This window comes from Oncorhynchus gorbuscha, unplaced genomic scaffold (genome assembly GCF_021184085.1).
Source record: "Oncorhynchus gorbuscha isolate QuinsamMale2020 ecotype Even-year unplaced genomic scaffold, OgorEven_v1.0 Un_scaffold_889, whole genome shotgun sequence".
Lineage (NCBI taxonomy): Eukaryota > Metazoa > Chordata > Actinopteri > Salmoniformes > Salmonidae > Oncorhynchus > Oncorhynchus gorbuscha.
In genome coordinates, this window is record NW_025745864.1 from 164,068 (window position 1) to 189,516 (window position 25,449).

At 45.6% G+C, this 25,449-nt stretch overlaps 1 protein-coding gene across 2 annotated transcripts in view; it reads right to left on the bottom strand.

Annotated features, from left to right (window-relative positions):
* Positions 1 to 9,124: 9,124 nt before the first annotated feature.
* LOC124020724 (DEP domain-containing mTOR-interacting protein-like) overlaps positions 9,125 to 25,449 on the bottom strand; it is an 83,529-nt gene continuing 67,204 nt past the window's right edge. For both annotated transcript variants that reach the window (XM_046335973.1, XM_046335974.1), the window contains exons 9-11: positions 21,176 to 21,246; positions 16,986 to 17,090; positions 9,125 to 10,071 (exon numbers count right to left, since the gene is read on the bottom strand). In XM_046335973.1, the coding sequence (XP_046191929.1) occupies positions 9,943 to 10,071; positions 16,986 to 17,090; positions 21,176 to 21,246 (305 nt within the window). In that variant the 3' untranslated portion in view covers positions 9,125 to 9,942. The remainder of the gene's footprint in view (positions 10,072 to 16,985; positions 17,091 to 21,175; positions 21,247 to 25,449) is intronic.

Here is a 25,449-nt window from a genome sequence, read left to right on the forward strand (position 1 = left end):
ATTGTGTGGATAAATGTATGTACACAAACTGCTATTAAAGCCTTTATATAGTCACTTCGTGAGCCCAGAGTGTAATCTAGATCATTTAATGTACATAGATTCTTTCATGAACATATTGATCTGTAGATTAATGAATCCCTTTAAAATGAGCTGCTGACTGATTGGTAAAAATAAAACAGATTTTTAAATATTTTTTTTAATCAAAAAGTCATAGATTCATTACCATTAGTAAAACCTACTACGAAGCAGAGAGTACGTGGCAGGTTGTATCTCTGTCTGTACTGTAGTCAGGTCATTGTGTTGTATCTCTATCTGTACTGTAGTCAGGTCATTGTGTTGTATCTCTATCTGTACTGCAGTCAGGTCATTGTGTTGTTCATTGTGTTGTATCTCTATCTGTACTGTAGTCAGGTCATTGTGTTGTATCTCTATCTGTACTGCAGTCAGGTCATTGTGTTGTTCATTGTGTTGTCTCTCTATCTGTACTGTAGTCAGGTCATTGTGTTGTATCTCTATCTGTACTGTAGTCAGGTCATTGTGTTGTTCATTGTGTTGTATCTCTATCTGTACTGCAGTCAGGTCATTGTGTTGTTCATTGTGTTGTATCTCTATCTGTACTGTAGTCAGGTCATTGTGTTGTTCATTGTGTTGTCTCTCTATCTGTACTGTAGTCAGGTCATTGTGTTGTATCTCTATCTGTACTGTAGTCAGGTCATTGTGTTGTTCATTGTGTTGTATCTCTATCTGTACTGCAGTCAGGTCATTGTGTTGTATCTCTATCTGTACTGCAGTCAGGTCATTGTGCTGTTCAGATCTCTGTAGCGTCCCAAATGGCATTCTATTCCCTATATAGTGATATAACCCCCCCCCCCCCACACTGGGCCCTGGTCCAAAGTAGTACACTACCATTTGGAAACTCCTTGTGTATCAAGAAAACACTGATTGTCAAGAATAAATCAAAAAAGATGAGCAGTCTGTAAAATAAGCAGCAGAAGGTTAATATAGTAAGACAGATCAGGAAGAGGATTGCATAGTGAACCCTTTAATTAAGGAGAAGATATTCAAATATTATAAACAACCACCAACTGAAAAGAGGACGTGCAGCAAAATTAACAAAAGTTAAGGCAAATGTTTCAACATTTATAACATGGCACATTTAAGAAGTCCAAGAGTGACTGGATGTCCAGCTCTTTCTGGTCATTGTGTCTGTTTAAGACACACAGGTATTAAATACAGGATAAGCATTTTTATAAGCCTGATAAGACATTATAAAAGGCTCAGGCTAATAACACATTATCACACATTTTAACCTGGATGCTTTCAGTAAAGTGGAACCAAAAACAGCTGAAGTATTAAATGACTCATTGTAATGTGCATTTCTCTAAGTTCTTGCTTTACCAGACAACACAAGCCTTTCCTTGTATGACAGAACCAATAATTAATTACAGGACTAAAGTGAAACTAGGTGGTGGAGTAGAAATGTGTAGAACAAACATACCACGAAAACCTCATGCATTGCAGCCATTCACCCAATCACTGATGTCTAATGTTCATAGTGAGAGCAGCCATTCACCCAATCACTGATGTCTAATGTTCATAGTGAGAGCAGCCATTCACCCAATCACTGATGTCTAATGTTCTTAGTGAGAGCAGCCATTCACCCAATCACTGATGTCTAATGTTCATAGTGAGAGCAGCCATTCACCCAACCACTGATGTCTAATGTTCATAGTGAGAGCAGCCATTCACCCAACCACTGATGTCTAATGTTCATAGTGAGAGCAGCCATTCACCCAACCACTGATGTCTAATGTTCATAGTGAGAGCAGCCATTCACCCAATCACTGATGTCTAATGTTCATAGTGAGAGCAGCCATTCACCCAATCACTGATGTCTAATGTTCATAGTGAGAGCAGCCATTCACCCAACCACTGATGTCTAATGTTCATAGTGAGAGCAGCCATTCACCCAACCACTGATGTCTAATGTTCATAGTGAGAGCAGCCATTCACCCAACCACTGATGTCTAATGTTCATAGTGAGAGCAGCCATTCACCCAATCACTGATGTCTAATGTTCATAGTGAGAGCAGCCATTCACCCAATCACTGATGTCTAATGTTCATAGTGAGAGCAGCCATTCACCCAACCACTGATGTCTAATGTTCATAGTGAGAGCAGCCATTCACCCAACCACTGATGTCTAATGTTCATAGTGAGAGCAGCCATTCACCCAATCACTGATGTCTAATGTTCATAGTGAGAGCAGCCATTCACCCAACCACTGATGTCTAATGTTCATAGTGAGAGCAGCCATTCACCCAACCACTGATGTCTAATGTTCATAGTGAGAGCAGCCATTCACCCAATCACTGATGTCTAATGTTCTTAGTGAGAGCAGCCATTCACCCAATCACTGATGTCTAATGTTCTTAGTGAGAGCAGCCATTCACCCAATCACTGATGTCTAATGTTCTTAGTGAGAGCAGCCATTCACCCAATCACTGATGTCTAATGTTCTTAGTGAGAGCAGCCATTCACCCAATCACTGATGTCTAATGTTCTTAGTGAGAGCAGCCATTCACCCAATCACTGATGTCTAATGTTCATAGTGAGAGCAGCCATTCACCCAATCACTGATGTCTAATGTTCATAGTGAGAGCAGCCATTCACCCAATCACTGATGTCTAATGTTCATAGTGAGAGCAGCCATTCACCCAACTACTGATGTCTAATGTTCATAGTGAGAGCAGCCATTCACCCAACCACTGATGTCTAATGTTCATAGTGAGAGCAGCCATTCACCCAACTACTGATGTCTAATGTTCATAGTGAGAGCAGCCATTCACCCAACTACTGATGTCTAATGTTCTTAGTGAGAGCAGCCATTCACCCAACTACTGATGTCTAATGTTCTCAGTGAGAGCAGCCATTCACCCAACTACTGATGTCTAATGTTCATAGTGAGAGCAGCCATTCACCCAATCACTGATGTCTAATGTTCTTAGTGAGAGCAGCCATTCACCCAATCACTGATGTCTAATGTTCATAGTGAGAGCAGCCATTCACCCAATCACTGATGTCTAATGTTCTTAGTGAGAGCAGCCATTCACCCAATCACTGATGTCTAATGTTCATAGTGAGAGCAGCCATTCACCCAATCACTGATGTCTAATGTTCATAGTGAGAGCAGCCATTCACCCAACCACTGATGTCTAATGTTCTTAGTGAGAGCAGCAATTCACCCAATCACTGATGTCTAATGTTCATAGTGAGAGCAGCCATTCACCCAACCACTGATGTCTAATGTTCTTAGTGAGAGCAGCAATTCACCCAATCACTGATGTCTAATGTTCTCAGTGAGAGCAGCCATTCACCCAATCACTGATGTCTAATGTTCTCAGTGAGAGCAGCCATTCACCCAATCACTGATGTCTAATGTTCTCAGTGAGAGCAGCCATTCACCCAATCACTGATGTCTAATGTTCTCAGTGAGAGCAGCCATTCACCCAATCACTGATGTCTAATGTTCTCAGTGAGAGCAGCCATTCACCCAATCACTGATGTCTAATGTTCTCAGTGAGAGCAGCCATTCACCCAATCACTGATGTCTAATGTTCTCAGTGAGAGCAGCCATTCACCCAATCACTGATGTCTAATGTTCATAGTGAGAGCAGCCATTCACCCAATCACTGATGTCTAATGTTCTCAGTGAGAGCAGCCATTCACCCAATCACTGATGTCTAATGTTCTCAGTGAGAGCAGCCATTCACCCAATCACTGATGTCTAATGTTCTCAGTGAGAGCAGCCATTCACCCAATCACTGATGTCTAATGTTCTCAGTGAGAGCAGCCATTCACCCAATCACTGATGTCTAATGTTCTCAGTGAGAGCAGCCATTCACCCAATCACTGATGTCTAATGTTCTCAGTGAGAGCAGCCATTCACCCAATCACTGATGTCTAATGTTCTCAGTGAGAGCAGCCATTCACCCAATCACTGATGTCTAATGTTCTCAGTGAGAGCTTAACCAATGATATCAGTCTTGAAAAAAGAACCCTGGATTGCTAGCAAGCACTACATCCAAGAAACTATGTAAGTGTATTATGCATTGTTGCTTTACACACACTTAAGCACATAATAAAGAGACAGAATCCTAGCTTGTCAAAAAGTGACTGTTTTCCAAAAATAAATAAAAATCAAACCTGTGATTTGAGGCTTGACATCATGCTAAACAACAACACTGCATATCGAAGAAGGTGAACATGAACATAGAGCTTGTACTGCTATTCTTTGATTATTATGAAATCTCACAATGAACCGAGGCTACTTTATCTGACCAGGAAGTGATGTCATAAGACCACAGTTGACCCTGGTACACTGAGCTACAGATGACGCTGTTATTAAATACTGCCATAGATTGTTTCTCTCGGGCTCATCAATAGTTCTTCTACTTTAAATTCACAGCTAGCTACCGTAATAAAACCCCCTTTCTCCTTCTTAAATACAAGTAGATGGGGTCTGATGCCGAATAGAAAGGGTTGGTCATTCTATATGCGTTTATGTTTCAGGATGGTACAGTATAGTGACGTCTAAATGCGTTTATGTTTCAGGATGGTACAGTATAGTGACGTCTAAATGCGTTTATGTTTCAGGATGGTACAGTATAGTGACGTCTAAATGCGTTTCTGTTTCAGGATGGTACAGTATAGTGACGTCTAAATGCGTTTATGTTTCAGGATGGTACAGTATAGTGACGTCTAAATGCGTTTCTGTTTCAGGATGGTACAGTATAGTGACGTCTAAATGCGTTTATGTTTCAGGATGGTACAGTATAGTGACGTCTAAATGCGTTTCTGTTTCAGGATGGTACAGTATAGTGACGTCTAAATGCGTTTATGTTTCAGGATGGTACAGTATAGTGACGTCTAAATGCGTTTATGTTTCAGGATGGTACAGTATAGTGACGTCTAAATGCGTTTATGTTTCAGGATGGTACAGTATAGTGACGTCTAAATGCGTTTATGTTTCAGGATGGTACAGTATAGTGACGTCTAAATGCGTTTATGTTTCAGGATGGTACAGTATAGTGACGTCTAAATGCGTTTATGTTTCAGGATGGTACAGTATAGTGACGTCTAAATGCGTTTATGTTTCAGGATGGTACAGTATAGTGACGTCTAAATGCGTTTATGTTTCAGGATGGTACAGTATAGTGACGTCTAAATGCGTTTCTGTTTCAGGATGGTACAGTATAGTGACGTCTAAATGCGTTTCTGTTTCAGGATGGTACAGTATAGTGACGTCTAAATGCGTTTATGTTTCAGGATGGTACAGTATAGTGACGGCTTAACACACTATGCATTTTCTGACATTTTAACTAGAAAACAAACCGATGCAAACAGTTATTTTCATTTTTTAAAGTGCTTAGTCAGCCTAAATCCATACACAGATCTACATTAAATATATCTATATATGTTAACATATCCATATATTATAGAATTGACGGTAGTGTGGAACATGCCACTTTTGAAAGACTAGAGACTATAGTGGATATACAATATCCACATTCGGTTATTGGTAACAGGTGGGTGTCGTCATAGGCCTCAATGCCAGTGCAAAAGAAACAGACTCATCACGGTTATTACACATTATAAAATCTTAGAAAACTATACAAACCACCCCATTTATATCACCATGAGCAGATTCCCTGGACCAAAAGCTCTTTCAAACAGAGATTCTCCATTCAGCTTGCCTTCTAGTCCAAGACGAGGCAAAATGCATGTCTGGGAAAGGGGCCTGATGGGTAACGGTTCGTTGTGTCATGACAGAGTGAAGGTAGTTGTTACAGGCACATCCTTTAGGTCTACATATCCTTTAGGTCTACATATCTTTAGGTCTACATATCCTTTAGGTCTACATATCCTTTAGGTCTACATACTGAGTCATATCCTTTAGGTCTACATACTGAGTCATATCCTTTAGGTCTACATATCCTTTAGGTCTACATACTGAGTCATATCCTTTAGGTCTACATATCCTTTAGGTCTACATACTGAGTCATATCCTTTAGGTCTACATACTGAGTCATATCCTTTAGGTCTACATATCCTTTAGGTCTACATACTGAGTCATATCCTTTAGGTCTACATATCCTTTAGGTCTACATACTGAGTCATATCCTTTAGGTCTACATACTGAGTCATATCCTTTAGGTCTACATATCCTTTAGGTCTACATACTGAGTCATATCCTTTAGGTCTACATACTGAGTCATATCCTTTAGGTCTACATATCCTTCAGGTCTACATATTCTTTAGGTCTACATACTGAGTCATATCCTTTAGGTCTACATATCCTTTAGGTCTACATACTGAGTCATATCCTTTAGGTCTACATATCCTTTAGGTCTACATACTGAGTCATATCCTTTAGGTCTACATACTGAGTCATATCCTTTAGGTCTACATATCCTTCAGGTCTACATATCCTTTAGGTCTACATACTGAGTCATATCCTTTAGGTCTACATATCCTTTAGGTCTACATACTGAGTCATATCCTTCATGTGGTAATTATAACCATGATATTCAGGCCTACAGACAGTAGAACCATCCTGTCAAGTGTTACCTCATTAACTAGCTAGTAGCCACCTACTTTGTCTTCAAGGGACGGTTTCCCGAACAAAGAATAATCATGGACTTTCAAATGGAGATTATCTACTGATTTAGACCTTTTAGTCCAGGATTTGTTGTCCGGGAAACTCGCCCTAAGTGTACAGGGAAAAGACACATCATCGACAACAATTAGTCCTGCATAAACATGAACACTTCACACAACTACCACAATGTATAGTGAGTGATCTCTAGGCAACGGCACAGTGTAACCAGGCTGGTATCTGTGTCACTCGTCCAAACAGCTCTGGATTAGTTGGACGTGGTTTGCATCATGTGGCCCAGAGGATTGAACAGTCACTTGTTAATGCTTCACAGTCCTGTCCTGAATGATATGCTGTCTGTCTCCTCCAGGCCTGTCCCGAATGATATGCCGTCTCTCTCCCCTTCAGGCCTGTCCCGAATGATATGCTGTCTGTCTCCTTCAGGCCTGTCCCGAATGATATACTGCCTGTCTCCTTCAGGCCTGTCCCGAATGATATGCTGCCTGTCTCCTTCAGGCCTGTCCCGAATGATATGCTGCCTGTCTCCTTTAGGCCTGTCCCAAATGATATGCTGCCTGTCTCCTTCAGGCCTGTCCCAAATGATATGCTGCCTGTCTCCTTCAGGCCTGTCCCAAATGATATGCTGCCTGTCTCCTTCAGGCCTGTCCCAAATTATATGCTGCCTGTCTCCTTCAGTCCTGTCCCGAATGATATGCTGTCTGTCTCCTTCAGGCCTGTCCCGAATGATATGCTGCCTGTCTCCTTCAGGCCTGTCCCAAATGATATGCCACCTGTCTCCTTCAGGCCTGTCCCAAATGATATGCTGCCTGTCTCCTTCAGGCCTGTCCCAAATTATATGCTGCCTGTCTCCTTCAGGCCTGTCCCAAATGATATGCTGCCTGTCTCCTTCAGGCCTGTCCCAAATGATATGCTGCCTGTCTCCTTCAGTCCTGTCCCGAATGATATGCTGTCTGTCTCCTTCAGGCCTGTCCCGAATGATATGCTGCCTGTCTCCTTCAGGCCTGTCCCAAATGATATGCCACCTGTCTCCTTCAGGCCTGTCCCAAATGATATGCTGCCTGTCTCCTTCAGGCCTGTCCCAAATGATATGCTGCCTGTCTCCTTCAGGCCTGTCCCAATGATATGCTGCCTGTCTCCTTCAGGCCTGTCCCAAATGATATGCTGCCTGTCTCCTTCAGGCCTGTCCCAAATTATATGCTGCCTGTCTCCTTCAGTCCTGTCCCGAATGATATGCTGTCTGTCTCCTTCAGGCCTGTCCCGAATGATATGCTGCCTGTCTCCTTCAGGCCTGTCCCAAATGATATGCCACCTGTCTCCTTCAGGCCTGTCCCAAATGATATGCTGCCTGTCTCCTTCAGGCCTGTCCCAAATGATATGCTGCCTGTCTCCTTCAGGCCTGTCCCAAATGATATGCCACCTGTCTCCTTCAGGCCTGTCCCAAATGATATGCTGCCTGTCTCCTTCAGGCCTGTCCCAAATTATGCTGCCTGTCTCCTTCATGCTGCCTGTCTCCTTCAGGCCTGTCCCAAATGATATGCTGCCTGTCTCCTTCAGGCCTGTCCCAAATGATATGCTGCCTGTCTCCTTCAGGCCTGTCCCAAATTATATGCTGCCTGTCTCCTTCAGTCCTGTCCCGAATGATATGCTGTCTGTCTCCTTCAGGCCTGTCCCGAATGATATGCTGCCTGTCTCCTTCAGGCCTGTCCCGAATGATATGCTGCCTGTCTCCTTCAGGCCTGTCCCAAATGATATGCTGCCTGTCTCCTTCAGGCCTGTCCCAAATGATATGCTGCCTGTCTCCTTCAGGCCTGTCCCGAATGATATGCTGCCTGTCTCCTTCAGGCCTGTCCCAAATGATATGCCACCTGTCTCCTTCAGGCCTGTCCCAAATGATATGCTGCCTGTCTCCTTCAGGCCTGTCCCAAATGATATGCTGCCTGTCTCCTTCAGGCCTGTCCCGAATGATATGCTGCCTGTCTCCTTCAGGCCTGTCCCAAATGATATGCTGCCTGTCTCCTTCAGGCCTGTCCCAAATGATATGCTGCCTGTCTCCTTCAGGCCTGTCCCGAATGATATGCTGCCTGTCTCCTTCAGGCCTGTCCCGAATGATATGCTGCCTGTCTCCTTCAGGCCTGTCCCGAATGATATGCCACCTGTCTCCTTCAGGCCTGTCCCAAATTATATGCTGCCTGTCTCCTTCAGGCCTGTCCCGAATGATATGCTGCCTGTCTCCTTCAGGCCTGTCCCGAATGATATGCTGCCTGTCTCCTTCAGGCCTGTCCCGAATGATATGCTGCCTGTCTCCTTCAGGCCTGTCCCAAATGATATGCTGCCTGTCTCCTTCAGGCCTGTCCCAAATGATATGCTGCCTGTCTCCTTCAGGCCTGTCCCAAATGATATGCTGCCTGTCTCCTTCAGGCCTGTCCCGAATGATATGCTGCCTGTCTCCTTCAGGCCTGTCCCAAATGATATGCTGCCTGTCTCCTTCAGGCCTGTCCCAAATGATATGCTGCCTGTCTCCTTCAGGCCTGTCCCGAATGATATGCTGCCTGTCTCCTTCAGGCCTGTCTTCAACTTCACCACATCTCGTCCCGGGATAGAGAAAGACAGACAGATCTAGACGGGTCCAGAACGGTCTCTCCCCACACAGCTTCACACATGGGTAGGTAGTACCATCAATACATAATGAAAACACAGACCACAGGAGACAGTGAGAAACCAGAAGGGGACAGCAGGGCACAGTCCCCTAATCATGGAGCAGGGGGCTGTTATGTTATCAGGGTCCATCTGATGTCTCAGCATCAACTAGACAGATGAGACAGGAGACCAATGACAAGATGTGTGGATCTAACAGAGTAACTAATGTCCCTCTCTCTTCTCCAAGCAGTTCTATTGGAGGCCATCAGAGGGAAGCAGTGTCCAATAGGAAGGAGACGTGGGTGGTGGCTGGCAGAGCTTGACTGAGTCTTTCCTGGAGTTAGAAGCCCAGAGAGTTTCCCATAGAGTTAGAAGCCCAGAGAGTTTCCCATAGAGTTAGAAGCCCAGAGAGTTTCCCATAGAGTTAGAAGCCCAGAGAGTTTCCCATAGAGTTAGAAGCCCAGAGAGAGTTTCCCATATAGTTAAAAGCCCAGAGAGAGTTAAAAGCCCAGAGAGAGTTTTCTATAGAGTTCCATAAAGGCAGTTCTATCTCTATGGTGTCTTTAGAGTCTGCCTTGGGTCTACTCTGCTCAGCCACGCCCCCTGCCACATGATAGCCTGCCTCTTCAGTAATCTGCTTCCTCCATGACTTCCATGACAACGGTCCTGGGCCCGGTCAGGATGAGGTTACTGACTGTCCTGTAGTCCAGAGACAGCACGTTTAGCCCATTGACCGAGACCACAAACTGACACACCTAGAGGAGGGAGAAGAACAGAGGAGTTAGCCATGTCTACACATGCATTTCTCTATGGGAGAAACAAGAGAAAGGGAGAGGAGAGTTAGCTCTCGATGGGAGAAACAACAGAAAGGGAGAGGAGAGTTAGCTCTTGATGGGAGAAACAAGAGAAAGGGAGAGGAGAGTTAGCTCTCGATGGGAGAAGCAACAGAAAGGGAGAGGAGAGTTAGCTCTCGATGGGAGAAACAACAGAAACGGAGAGGAGAGTTAGCTCTCGATGGGAGAAACAACAGAAAGGGAGAGGAGAGTTAGCTCTCGATGGGAGAAACAACAGAACGGGGAGAGAGAGTTAGCTCTCGATGGGAGAAACAACAGAAAGGGAGAGGAGAGTTAGCTCTCGATGGGAGAAACAACAGAAACGGAGAGGAGAGTTAGCTCTCGATGGGAGAAACAAGAGAACGGGACAGGAGAGTTAGCTCTCGATGGGAGAAACAAGAGAATGGGACAGGAGAGTTAGCTCTCGATGGGAGAAACAGCAGAAAGGGAGAGGAGAGTTAGCTCTCGATGGGAGAAACACAGAACGGGACAGGAGAGTTAGCTCTCCATGGGAGAAACATTTGACTCTCGATGGGAGAAACAACAGAAACGGATTGCTGACTCACTATTGCAACAGGGTTGGCAAAAACAAACATGTTTTAGGACTGTTTTGCAACATGGCAAGCCATCGTCTCAACTTCACCCTAATTTCACGCAGTGAAGGAATTCTAGGGCATCCCCTCGCTGCAAATTACATCAAAACACAATCCCTTATTTTTCTTGGCAACGGGTCAACCGTTACCCAGAAGGCCCCAGTCACTCAGGAGTTAATACTCCTAGAAAAGAGCACTTGAGGATTTCTCAGAAAAAGTGTTTGTTAACCGTTTCATGGCCAGGCCGTGGCTGAAATGAATGAGATACTGGTTATCTTAGGCTGCAGAGAATTTGTAGAGAAGGAGCCATGTTAAACTGCAGTGTTCTGTGTTACCACTGCTGCAGGGTATAAGTCATTGTTCTGTGTTACCGCGGCTACAGGGTATAAGTCATTGTTCTGTGTTACCACGGCTACAGGGTATAAGTCATTGTTCTATGTTACCACGGCTACAGGGTATAAGTCATTGTTCTGTGTTACCGCGGCTACAGGGTATAAGTCATTGTTCTGTGTTACCACTGCTACAGGGTACAAGTCATTGTTCTGTGTTACCATGGCTACAGGGTATAAGTCATTGTTCTGTGTTACCATGGCTACAGGGTATAAGTCATTGTTCTGTGTTACCATGGCTACAGGGTATAAGTCATTGTTCTGTGTTACCACTGCTACAGGGTACAAGTCATTGTTCTGTGTTACCATGGCTACAGGGTATAAGTCATTGTTCTGTGTTACCATGGCTACAGGGTATAAGTCATTGTTCTGTGTTACCATGGCTACAGGGTATAAGTCATTGTTCTGTGTTACCATGGCTACAGGGTATAAGTCATTGTTCTGTGTTACCACTGTTGTAGGGTATAAGTCATTGTTCTGTGTTACCACGGCTACAGGGTATAAGTCATTGTTCTGTGTTACCATGGCTACAGGGTATAAGTCATTGTTCTGTGTTACCACGGCTGCAGGGTATAAGTCATTGTTCTGTGTTACCACGGCTACAGGGTATAAGTCATTGTTCTGTGTTACCACGGCGACAGGGTATAAGTCATTGTTCTGTGTTACCATGGCTACAGGGTATAAGTCATTGTTCTGTGTTACCACTCCTGCAGGGTACAAGTCATTGTTCTGTGTTACCACGGCTACAGGGTATAAGTCATTGTTCTGTGTTACCACGGCTGTTATATTTTTCTTTACCAATCACTCCAGATGATTGGAGATGGATAGAAGAACATTTGACAGGTGACTCAAGCAGATTAATTCAGCCGTACTCTAAATGTTACTATACTGGGAAATACATTTAAGTTCATCGTGTACCTGCAGAATCTGTTTAGCTGAATGTCTCTATGAGTCTCAGCAGACCTCTACTGTCTCCTGTTGTGGTCTGAGTCTCAGCAGACCTCTACTGTCTCCTGTTGTGGTCTGAGTCTCAGCAGACCTCTACCGTCTCCTGTTGTGGTCTGAGTCTCAGCAGACCTCTACCGTCTCCTGTTGTGGTCTGAGTCTCAGCAGACCTCTACCGTCTCCTGTTGTGGTCTGAGTCTCAGCAGACCTCTACCGTCTCCTGTTGTGGTCTGAGTCTCAGCAGACCTCTGTCTCCTGTTGTGGTCTAAGTCTCAGCAGACCTCTGTCTCCTGTTGTGGTCTGAGTCTCAGCAGACCTCTTGTCTCCTGTTGTGGTCTGAGTCTCAGCAGACCTCTACCGTCTCCTGTTGTGGTCTGAGTCTCAGCAGACCTCTACCGTCTCCTGTTGTGGTCTGAGTCTCAGCAGACCTCTACTCAGCAGTCTCCTGTTGTGGTCTGAGTCTCAGCAGACCTCTGTCTCCTGTTGTGGTCTGAGTCTCAGCAGACCTCTACCGTCTCCTGTTGTGGTCTGAGTCTCAGCAGACCTCTACCGTCTCCTGTTGTGGTCTGAGTCTCAGCAGACCTCTACTGTCTCCTGTTGTGGTCTGAGTCTCAGCAGACCTCTACTGTCTCCTGTTGTGGTGTCTGAGTCTCAGCAGACCTCTACTGTCTCCTGTTGTGGTGTCTGAGTCTCCTCAGACCTCTACTGTCTCCTGTTGTGGTGTCTGAGTCTCCTCAGACCTCTACTGTCTCCTGTTGTGGTGTCTGAGTCTCCTCAGACCTCTACTGTCTCCTGTTGTGGTGTCTGAGTCTCCTCAGACCTCTACTGTCTCCTGTTGTGGTGTCTGAGTCTCCTCAGACCTCTACTGTCTCCTGTTGTGGTGTCTGAGTCTCCTCTGACCTCTACTGTCTCCTGTTGTGGTGTCTGAGTCTCCTCTGACCTCTACTGTCTCCTGTTGTGGTGTCTGAGTCTCCTCTGACCTCTACTGTCTCCTGTTGTGTTGTGATTATATGTATTACATGGCTGTGGTTGCCATGACGGAGATGTTCTGCCTCATTCATATTATAAATGACCTCAACTCTGGCAACGTTCGACCAACATTATAAAACTGCCGCTCTAGCAACGTTCGACCAACATTATAAAACTGCCTCTCTAGCAACGTTCGACCAACATTATAAAACTGCCTCTCTAGCAACGTTCGACCAACATTATAAAACTGCCTCTCTAGCAACGTTAGACGTAACATTTGGAAGCAGTGAGTCAACTCTCTTTGTCATTATCTCCTTCCAAAGGTCCCCATAGAATGAGTTTATGGGCCACTTCAAGAGCTGTGACTCGCTTTTAGTGCCTCTGTTAAGAGATGTGATCAATGTGAGAGTCAGAGCCTGTTTTACCACAGAGGAAAGGCAGGCAGTAAACACAAGGCTTCAGTCAGGGCCTGTTTTACCACAGAGTAAAGGCAGGCAGTAAACACAAGGCTTCAGTCAGGGCCTGTTTTACCACAGAGTAAAGGCAGGCAGTAAACACAAGGCTTCAGTCAGGGCCTGTTTTACCACAGAGGAAAGGCAGGCAGTAAACACAAGGCTTCAGTCAGGGCCTGTTTTACCACAGAGGAAAGGCAGGCAGTAAACACAAGGCTTCAGTCAGGGCCTGTTTTACCACAGAGGAAAGGCAGGCAGTAAACACAAGGCTTCAGTCAGGGCCTGTTTTACCACAGAGTAAAGGCAGGCAGTAAACACAAGGCTTCAGTCAGGGCCTGTTTTACCACAGAGTAAAGGCAGGCAGTAAACACAAGGCTTCAGTCAGAGCCTGTTTTACCACAGAGTAAAGGCAGGCAGTAAACACAAGGCTTCAGTCAGAGCCTGTTTTACCACAGAGTAAAGGCAGGCAGTAAACACAAGGCTTCAGTCAGGGCCTGTTTTACCACAGAGTAAAGGCAGGCAGTAAACACAAGGCTTCAGTCAGGGCCTGTTTTACCACAGAGTAAAGGCAGGCAGTAAACACAAGGCTTCAGTCAGGGCCTGTTTTACCACAGAGTAAAGGCAGGCAGTAAACACAAGGCTTCAGTCAGGGCCTGTTTTACCACAGAGTAAAGGCAGGCAGTAAACACAAGGCTTCAGTCAGAGCCTGTTTTACCAGAGTGAAGGCAGGCAGTAAACACAAGGCTTCAGTCAGAGCCTGTTTTACCACAGAGTAAAGGCAGGCAGTAAACACAAGGCTTCAGTCAGAGCCTGTTTTACCACAGAGTAAAGGCAGGCAGTAAACACAAGGCTTCAGTCAGAGCCTGTTTTACCACAGAGTAAAGGCAGGCAGTAAACACAAGGCTTCAGTCTGAGCCTGTTTTACCACAGAGTAAAGGCAGGCAGTAAACACAAGGCTTCAGTCAGGGCCTGTTTTACCACAGAGTAAAGGCAGGCAGTAAACACAAGGCTTCAGTCAGGGCCTGTTTTACCACAGAGTAAAGGCAGGCAGTAAACACAAGGCTTCAGTCAGAGCCTGTTTTACCACAGAGTAAAGGCAGGCAGTAAACACAAGGCTTCAGTCAGAGCCTGTTTTACCACAGAGTAAAGGCAGGCAGTAAACACAAGGCTTCAGTCAGAGCCTGTTTTACCACAGAGTAAAGGCAGGCAGTAAACACAAGGCTTCAGTCAGAGCCTGTTTTACCACAGAGTAAAGGCAGGCAGTAAACACAAGGCTTCAGTCAGAGCCTGTTTTACCACAGAGTAAAGGCAGGCAGTAAACACAAGGCTTCAGTCAGAGCCTGTTTTACCACAGAGTAAAGGCAGGCAGTAAACACAAGGCTTCAGTCTGAGCCTGTTTTACCACAGAGTAAAGGCAGGCAGTAAACACAAGGCTTCAGTCAGGGCCTGTTTTACCACAGAGTAAAGGCAGGCAGTAAACACAAGGCTTCAGTCAGAGCCTGTTTTACCACAGAGTAAAGGCAGGCAGTAAACACAAGGCTTCAGTCAGAGCCTGTTTTACCACAGAGTAAAGGCAGGCAGTAAACACAAGGCTTCAGTCTGAGCCTGTTTTACCACAGAGTAAAGGCAGGCAGTAAACACAAGGCTTCAGTCAGGGCCTGTTTTACCACAGAGTAAAGGCAGGCAGTAAACACAAGGCTTCAGACTGTCTGACCAACATGGCTTATATAAGAAGCATCAACAACCATGCAGAGAGAACAGCATTTAGTGTTGCGTAACTGACTGCCTGTGTCCAGAATATCACCATATTCCCTATGTAGTGCACTACGTTTGAACAGGGCCCATAGGTCTAAGGTCTAAAGTAGTGCACTACATAGGGCGCCATTTGGGACACAAACCCCAGGCTGCACAGATCCGTTATTACTGTGTCAGCTTGATTTCTATGGGATGGAGCGAGCTCTGCTCTCAACTTAGAGGAGGGGAAGAGAGGAGAAAGGGAGGGGAAGAGAGGAGAAAGGGAGGGGAAGAGAGGGGAAAGGGAGGGGAAGAGATGAGAAAGGGGAAGAGAGGAGAGAGGAGGGGAAGAGAGGAGAGAGGGGAAGAGAGGAGAGAGGGGAAGAGAGGAGAGAGGGGAAGAGAGGAGAGAGGGAGGGGAAGAGAGGGGAAGAGAGGAGAAAGGGAGGGGAAGAGAGGAGAAAGGGAGGGGAAGAGAGGGGAAAGGGAGGGGAAGAGAGGGGAAAGGGAGGGGAAGAGAGGGGAAAGGGAGGGGAAGAGAGGGGAAAGGGAGGGGAAGAGAGGGGAAAGGAAGGGGAAAGGGAGGGGAAGAGAGGAGGGAGGAGGGGAAGAGAGGGGAAGAGAGGGGAAAGGGAGGGGAAGAGAGGAGGGAGGAGGGGAAGAGAGGAGGGAGGAGGGGAAGAGAGGATAAAGGGAGGGGAAGAGAGGAGAGAGGAGAAGATAAGAGAAAGGGAGGGGAAGAGAGGAGAGGAAGAGAGGAGAAAGGGAGGGGAGGAGAAAGGGAGGGGAAGAGAGGAGAGAGGAGAGGAGAAGAGAGGAGAAAGGGAGGGGAAGAGAGGGAGGGGAGAGAGGAGAGGAGAAGAGAGGAGAAAGAGAGGGGAAGAGAGGAGAGAGGAGAAGAGAGGAGAAAGGGAGGGGAAGAGAGGAGAGATGAGAGGAGAAAGGAAGGGGAAGAGAGGAGGGGAAGAGAGGAGAAAGGGAGGGGGAGAGAGGAGAGAGGAGAGGAGAAGAGAGGAGAAAGGGAGGGGAAGAGAGGAGAGAGGAGAGGAGAAAGGAAGGGGGAGAGGTAGAAACATAGCACATGTTTTTATGGTGATAAAATGTGACAGAAGTGACACTACATCTTCCATATTGATAACAGATTTTTTTTTATACTAAAGTTAATTTAGCTACGGCTCCTTCGTCTCAGTTCACTTCTCTCCTCCCCCTTTCTCCCTCCTCTCCCTGCCCCTCTCTTTCACATCTCTCCTCTCCTGCCCCCTCTCTCCTCCCTCACTCCTTCCCCTAGTCTCTCTCCTCTCCCTGCCCCTCCCTGCCCCTCTCTTCCACATCTCTCCTCTCTCCTCCCTCACTCCTTCCCCTAGTCTCTCCTCTCCCTGCCCCTCTCTTTCACATCTCTCCTCTCCTGCCCCCTCTCTCCTCCCTCACTCCTTCCCCTAGTCTCTCCTCTCCCTGCCCCTCTCTTTCACATCTCTCCTCTCCTGCCCCCTCTCCTCCCCCTCACTCCTTCCCCTAGTCTCTCTCATCTCCCTGCCCCGCTCTTCCACATCTCCTCTCTCCTCCCTCACTCCTTCCCCTGGTCTCTCTCCTCTCCCTGCCCCCTCTCTCCTCCCTCACTAATTCCCTTGAACGCTCTCCCTTCCTTCCTCCCCCCTCCCCATTGTTTAGGTCAGTGCTCTCTACTCCCAGCTGGCAGTGGAGTATGAGTATATATATATGTGTGTGTGTGTGTGTGTGGTCTGTGTGTTACATACCTTCATCCCAGCTGCAGCTGCGGGACCACTGGGGTCGACAGCCTGGATGTGGCAGGGCTTACTGCCTCGCACCACGAAGCCCCAGCCCACCGCATCCCCCACGATCTGAGGAGGCAAGTCAAAATGTATTTAAAAGAGCATTAAAGCAGAGAGCTAGAAACAACAGGGTTGGTGTGATTAAAAAGGCTGGGACCTACAGCTACAGGGGCTGACACCGTGCTACAGGGGGCTGACACCGTGCTACAGGGGGCTGACACCGCGCTACAGGGGGCTGGGACCTACAGCTACAGGGGCTGACACCGTGCTACAGAGGGCTGGGACCTACAGCTACAGGGGGCTGACACCGTGCTACAGGGGGCTGGGACCTACAGCTACAGGGGCTGACACCGCGCTACAGGGGGCTGACACCGTGCTACAGGGGCTGACACCGTGCTACAGGGGCTGGGACCTACAGCTACAGGGGGCTGGGACCTACAGCTACAGGGGGCTGACACCGCGCTACAGGGGGCTGGGACCTACAGCTACAGGGGGCTGACACCGCGCTACAGGGGCTGGGACCTACAGCTACAGGGGGCTGACACCGCGCTACAGGGGGCTGGGACCTACAGCTACAGGGGCTGACACCGCGCTACAGGGGGCTGACACCGCGGGCTGACACCGCGCTACAGGGGCTGGGACCTACAGCTACAGGGGGCTGACACCGCGCTACAGGGGCTGGGACCTACAGCTACAGGGGGCTGGGACCTACAGCTACAGGGGGCTGGGACCTACAGCTACAGGGGCCGACACCGCGCTACAGGGGGCTGGGACCTACAGCTACAGGGGGCTGACACCGTGCTACAGGGGGCTGACACCTACAGCTACAGGGGGCTGACACCGTGCTACAGGGGGCTGACACCGCGCTACAGGGGGCTGACACCGCGCTACAGGGGGCTGGGACCTACAGCTACAGGGGCTGACACCGTGCTACAGGGGCTGACACCGCGCTACAGGGGCCGACACCGCGCTACAGGGGGCCGACACCGCGCTACAGGGGGCCGACACCGCGCTACAGGGGGCCGACACCGCGCTACAGGGGCCGACACCGCGCTACAGAGGGCCGACATCGTGCTACAGGGGGCTGACAGCGCTGCAGGGGCTGACACCGCGCTGGGGGCTGACACCGCGCTACAGGGGGCTGACACCGCGCTACAGGGGGCTGACACCGCGCTACAGGGGCTGACACCGCGCTACAGGGGCTGACACCGCGCTACAGGGGGCTGACACCGCGCTGGGGGGGCTGACACCGCGCTACAGGGGCTGACACCGCGCTACAGGGGCTGACACCGCGCTACAGGGGGCTGAGACCGCGCTACAGGGGGCTGAGACCGCGCTACAGGGGGCTGACACCGTGCTACAGGGGGCTGACACCGCGCTACAGGGGGCTGACACCGCGCTACAGGGGGCTGACACCGCGCTACAGGGGGCTGACACCGCGCTACAGGGGGCTGGACATGAGATGCAACAGTGTTGTAGGATGATTTTGATGTTTCATCATTCTCTAAAATGTATCTGTCAGGAAGTGTAATATTTGCTATGCAGAAGTAACATGAAGTGTTGTTTTTAACTGTGTGTGTGTGTGTGTGTGTGTGTGTGTGTGTGTGTGTGTGTGTGTGTGTGTGTGTGTGTGTGTGTGTGTGTGTGTGTGTGTGTGTGTGTGTGTGTGTGTGTGTGTGTGTGTGTGTGTGTGTGTGTGTGTGTGTGTGTGTGTGTGTGTGTATTACTATCCTCGTGGATACTGGAATTCCCCAAAAGTATGGGACATTTCCTACACCCCCACGAGGACAGAGGCTATTTTAGAGTTAGGGGGTAGGGGTGTGTGTGTGTGGTGTGTTTGCACGTGCTGTAACAGCCCTTAGATCTCTTATGAGGCTTCTAAGAACCTACTCAGACAAGCATTCCATTTCAGAACACAAGAGGGTCATCTCAGGCAGAGCCCAGAGCCAATCCGGTCAGTCTGTTAGGAGTGATGATGTGTCCCACCCAGTCGAATATGAACTGGTATCAGTAGTGTATTCAGCCCGATTCCCTGGTGAATATCAGACCCGGTACGGAGGAGAATCGTCTGTGGATCAGACCATGCAGGCCAGAGTGTGTGTATAGTGTGCGGGATGTGGCCATGTCATCTTCAGGTGACAGTAGAATGTGTGTGTGGTTTAGGGTGGCAAAGGGAGGGTATAATTACTGGAAACTTTACCAGGAAACTACCATTATTTTGGTAACTTAAGGATTTATAAAAAAATATTTAAAAAATATCACAGTTGTGTGTTATTTCTGGTCCTCTGTGTGTCCTTATCACATGTAAAAATATATAAAATAATCAAATAAGATAAGTGTTTAAAAAAAATTAAATTAGAATGACAAAGCTGTAAAACAGTATCCTAAATATAAACCATCACCTTTTAGTAAATACAATGGGTGTTTAATATGAGGGGTTCAGCATGAAATCTCCTTTATATTTATTTATTGTAAATGTTTTGCCGCCAACCTGGAGGCCAGTTGTGATGAAAGTTGGAAGTTGCAGAGTTAATTGATAATAATGCCAATGTTGATTAGAAGCTTTTTTTCATTAATTAGGCCATTTTCTCTTGAACCATGTAGTCTATTTTACTAGAAACTCATGGACAGACATAAAAATGAATATTATATTTGAATACAGTTTAAAGTATGAAATGATATTTAGATATTGTTGAGGGGTAAACTATATACAGGGTCAGTTCATTACCATATTAACAATGTACAGGGATACTGGAGTGATGGAGGTAGATATGTAGAGGGGTAAACATACTATATACAGGGTCAGTTCAGTACCATATTAACAATGTACAGGGATACTGGAGTGATGGAGGTAGATATGTAGAGGGGTAAGGTGACGAGGCATCAGGATATATGATAAACAGAGTAGCAGCAGTGTAAATTATGATCGTATGTGTGTGTGTGTGTGTGTGTGTGTGTGTGTGTGTGTGTGTGTGTGTGTGTGTGTGTGTGTGTGTGTGTGTGTGTGTGTGTGTGTGTGTGTGTGTGTGTGTGTGTGTGTGTGTGTGTGTGTGTGTCAGTATGTGAGTGTGTAGCCATTCTGTTAGCTGTGTGTATCAGTCTGCTAGCCTGGGGACAGAAGCTGTGTGTTAGTCTGCTGGCCTGGGGACAGAAGCTGTGTATCAGTCTGCTAGCCTGGGGACAGAAGCTGTGTATCAGTCTGCTAGCCTGGGGACAGAAGCTGTGTGTGTCAGTCTGCTAGCCTGGGGACAGAAGCTGTGTGTGTCAGTCTGCTAGCCTGGGGACAGAAGCTGTGTGTGTCAGTCTGCCAGCCTGGGGACAGAAGCTGTGTGTATTAGTCTGCCGGCCTGGGGACAGAAGCTGGGTGTGTCAGTCTGCTAGCCTGGGGACAGAAGCTGTGTGTTTATCAGTCTGCCAGCCTGGGGATAGAAGCTGTGTGTATCAGTCTGCCAGCCTGGGGACAGAAGCTGTGTGTATCAGTCTGCTGGCCTGGGGACAGAAGCTGTGTGTCAGTCTGCTAGCCTGGGGACAGAAGCTGTGTGTATCAGTCTGCTAGCCTGGGGACAGAAGCTGTGTGTATCAGTCTGCTGGCTTGGGGACAGAAGCTGTGTGTATCAGTCTGCTGGCCTGGGGACAGAAGCTGTGTGTATCAGTCTGCTAGCCTGGGGACAGAAGCTGTGTTTCAGTCTGCTAGCCTGGGGACAGAAGCTGTGTATCAGTCTGCTAGCCTGGGGACAGAAGCTGTGTATCAGTCTGCTAGCCTGGGGACAGAAGCTGTGTGTATCAGTCTGCTAGCTTGGGGACAGAAGCTGTGTGTATCAGTCTGCTAGCCTGGGGACAGAAGCTGTGTGTATCAGTCTGCTGGCTTGGGGACAGAAGCTGTGTGTGTCAGTCTGCTAGCTTGGAGACAGAAGCTGTGTGTGTCAGTCTGCTAGCTTGGGGACAGAAGCTGTGTGTGTCAGTCTGCTAGCTTGGGGACAGAAGCTGTGTGTATCAGTCTACTGGCTTGGGGACAGAAGCTGTTCAGGAACCTGCTGGTGTCAGACTCGATGCACCGGTACCACTTGCAGTGCAGAAGCAGAGAGAACAGTCTATGGCTCGGGCATGTCATTACATTCATTACACCCCCCCCCCTTTGTGTGTGTGTGACGTACTGTGAATGTCTTCTTTATGTAAGGGCCTCCTGGGGTCTGCAGCTCCTCAGGACTCACTTGTCTCTTCAACACTGCAAAGCAAACACACAGTAAGTACTGACTGACACACACACACACACACACACACACACAGACACACACACACAGTAAGTACTGACACTGACACACACACACAGTAAGTACTGACACACACACACACACACACCTCCGCTGCAGAACATTCCTCCTGCAGCAGTAACTATAGTCTCATCGTGTTATCCTGTGTGCAGGAGGAGGACAACATTCCTCCTGCAGCAGTAACTATAGTCTCATCGTGTTGTCCTGTGTGCAGGAGGAGGACAACATTCCTCCTGCAGCAGTAACTATAGTCTCATCGTGTTGTCCTGTGTTCAGGAGGAGGACAACATTCCTCCTGCAGCAGTAACTATAGTCTCATCGTGTTGTCCTGTGTTCAGGAGGAGGACAACATTCCTCCTGCAGCAGTAACTATAGTCTCATCGTGTTGTCCTGTGTGCAGGAGGACAACATGGCTACTGTTGTTTAAAGGAAAAGAGGAAAGCATGCAGTCACATGACCGTGCCTCGAGGGAAACAATTTCCTATAGCGGGTTTTAAGACATTTAGTGTGTGTGTGTGTGTGTGTGTGTGTGTGTGTGTGTGTGTGTGTGTGTGTGTGTGTGTGTGTGTGTGTGTGTGTGTGTGTGTGTGTGTGTGTGTGTGTGTGTGTGTGTGTGTGTGTGTGTGTGTGTGTGTGTGTGTGTGTGTCCGTCTCTGCTCATAGTGGCGTAAACTCAGACAGGAGGAGAAACATCCACAGCACAATGGATCTGCATCCTAACAATACTAACACATTATATTTAAACTGAGGGAAATATGGTTGAGGATATGAATACTGTATACTCAGTATAGTACTGTTGAGGATATGAATACTGTATACTCAGTATAGTACTGTTGAGGATATGAATACAGGTAGATACTGTATACTCAGTATAGTACTGTTGAGGATATGAATACAGGTAGATACTGTATACTCAGTATAGTACTGTTGAGGATATGAATACAGGTAGATACTGTATACTCAGTATAGTACTGTTGAGGATATGAACAGGTAGATACTGTATACTCAGTATAGTACTGTTGAGGATATGAACAGGTAGATACTGTATACTCAGTATAGTACTGTTGAGGATATGAATACTGGTAGATACTCAGTATAGTACTGTTGAGGATATGAACAGGTAGATACTGTATACTCAGTATAGTACTGTTGAGGATATGAACAGGTAGATACTGTATACTCAGTATAGTACTGTTGAGGATATGAATACTGGTAGATACTGTATACTCAGTATAGTACTGTTGAGGATATGAACAGGTAGCTACTGTATACTCAGTATAGTACTGTTGAGGATATGAATACAGGTAGCTACTGTATACTCAGTATAGTACTGTTGAGGATATGAATACAGGTAGCTACTGTATACTCAGTATAGTACTGTTGAGGATATGAATATAGGTAGATACTGTATACTGTATACTCAGTAGATACTGTATACTGTATGACTGTTGAGGATATGAATACTGGTAGATACTGTATACTCAGTATAGTACTGTTGAGGATATGAATACTGTATACTTAGTATTGTACTGTTGAGGATATGAATACTGTATACTCAGTATAGTACTGTTGAGGATATGAATACTGTATACTCAGTATTGTACTGTTGAGGATATGAATACTGTATACTCAGTATAGTACTGTTGAGGATATGAATACTGTATACTCAGTATAGTACTGTTGAGGATATGAATACTGTATACTCAGTATAGTACTGTTGAGGATATGAATACTGTATACTCAGTATAGTACTGTTGAGGATATGAATACTGTATACTCAGTATAGTACTGTTGAGGATATGAATACTGTATACTCAGTATAGTACTGTTGAGGATATGAATACTGTATACTCAGTATAGTACTGTTGAGGATATGAATACTGTATACTCAGTATAGTACTGTTGAGGATATGAATACTGTATACTCAGTATAGTACTGTTGAGGATATGAATACTGTATACTCAGTATAGTACTGTTGAGGATATGAATACTGTATACTCAGTATAGTACTGTTGAGGATATGAATACTGTATACTCAGTATAGTACTGTTGAGGATATGAATACAGGTAGATACTGTATACTCAGTATAGTACTGTTGAGGATATGAATACTGTATACTCAGTATAGTACTGTTGAGGATATGAATACTGTATACTCAGTATAGTACTGTTGAGGATATGAATACAGGTAGCTACTGTATACTCAGTATAGTACTGTTGAGGCTATGAATACTGTATACTCAGTATAGTACTGTTGAGGATATGAATACAGGTAGATACTGTATACTCAGTATAGTACTGTTGAGGATATGAATACTGTATACTCAGTATAGTACTGTTGAGGATATGAATACAGGTAGCTACTGTATACTCAGTATAGTACTGTTGAGGATATGAATACTGTATACTCAGTATAGTACTGTTGAGGATATGAATACAGGTAGATACTGTATACTCAGTATAGTACTGTTGAGGATATGAATACTGTATACTCAGTATAGTACTGTTGAGGATATGAATACTGTATACTCAGTATAGTACTGTTGAGGATATGAATACTGTATACTCAGTATAGTACTGTTGAGGATATGAATACAGGTAGATACTGTATACTCAGTATAGTACTGTTGAGGATATGAATACTGTATACTCAGTATAGTACTGTTGAGGATATGAATACTGTATACTCAGTATAGTACTGTTGAGGATATGAATACAGGTGAATACTGTATACTCAGTATAGTACTGTTGAGGATATGAATACAGGTAGATACTGTATACTCAGTATAGTACTGTTGAGGATATGAATACTGTATACTCAGTATAGTACTGTTGAGGATATGAATACTGTATACTCAGTATAGTACTGTTGAGGATATGAATACTGTATACTCAGTATAGTACTGTTGAGGATATGAATACTGGTAGATACTGTATACTCAGTATAGTACTGTTGAGGATATGAATACTGGTAGATACTGTATACTCAGTATAGTACTGTTGAGGATATGAATACTGTATACTCAGTATAGTACTGTTGAGGATATGAATACAGGTAGATACTGTATACTCAGTATAGTACTGTTGAGGATATGAATACTGTATACTCAGTATAGTACTGTTGAGGATATGAATACTGTATACTCAGTATAGTACTGTTGAGGATATGAATACTGTATACTCAGTATAGTACTGTTGAGGATATGAATACAGGTAGATACTGTATACTCAGTATAGTACTGTTGAGGATATGAATACTGTATACTCAGTATAGTACTGTTGAGGATATGAATACAGGTAGATACTGTATACTCAGTATAGTACTGTTGAGGATATGAATACAGGTAGATACTGTATACTCAGTATAGTACTGTTGAGGATATGAATACTGTATACTCAGTATAGTACTGTTGAGGATATGAATACTGTATACTCAGTATAGTACTGTTGAGGATATGAATACTGGTAGATACTGTATACTCAGTATAGTACTGTTGAGGATATGAATACTGGTAGATACTGTATACTCAGTATAGTACTGTTGAGGATATGAATACTGTATACTCAGTATAGTACTGTTGAGGATATGAATACTGTATACTCAGTATAGTACTGTTGAGGATATGAATACTGTATACTCAGTATAGTACTGTTGAGGATATGAATACTGTATACTCAGTATAGTACTGTTGAGGATATGAATACTGTATACTCAGTATAGTACTGTTGAGGATATGAATACTGTATACTCAGTATAGTACTGTTGAGGATATGAATACTGTATACTCAGTATAGTACTGTTGAGGATATGAATACTGTATACTCAGTATAGTACTGTTGAGGATATGAATACTGTATACTCAGTATAGTACTGTTGAGGATATGAATACTGTATACTCAGTATAGTACTGTTGAGGATATGAATACTGTATACTCAGTATAGTACTGTTGAGGATATGAATACTGTATACTCAGTATAGTACTGTTGAGGATATGAATACTGTATACTCAGTATAGTACTGTTGAGGATATGAATACTGCATACTCAGTATAGTACTGTTGAGGATATGAATACTGTATACTCAGTATAGTACTGTTGAGGATATGAATACTGTATACTCAGTATAGTACTGTTGAGGATATGAATACTGTATAC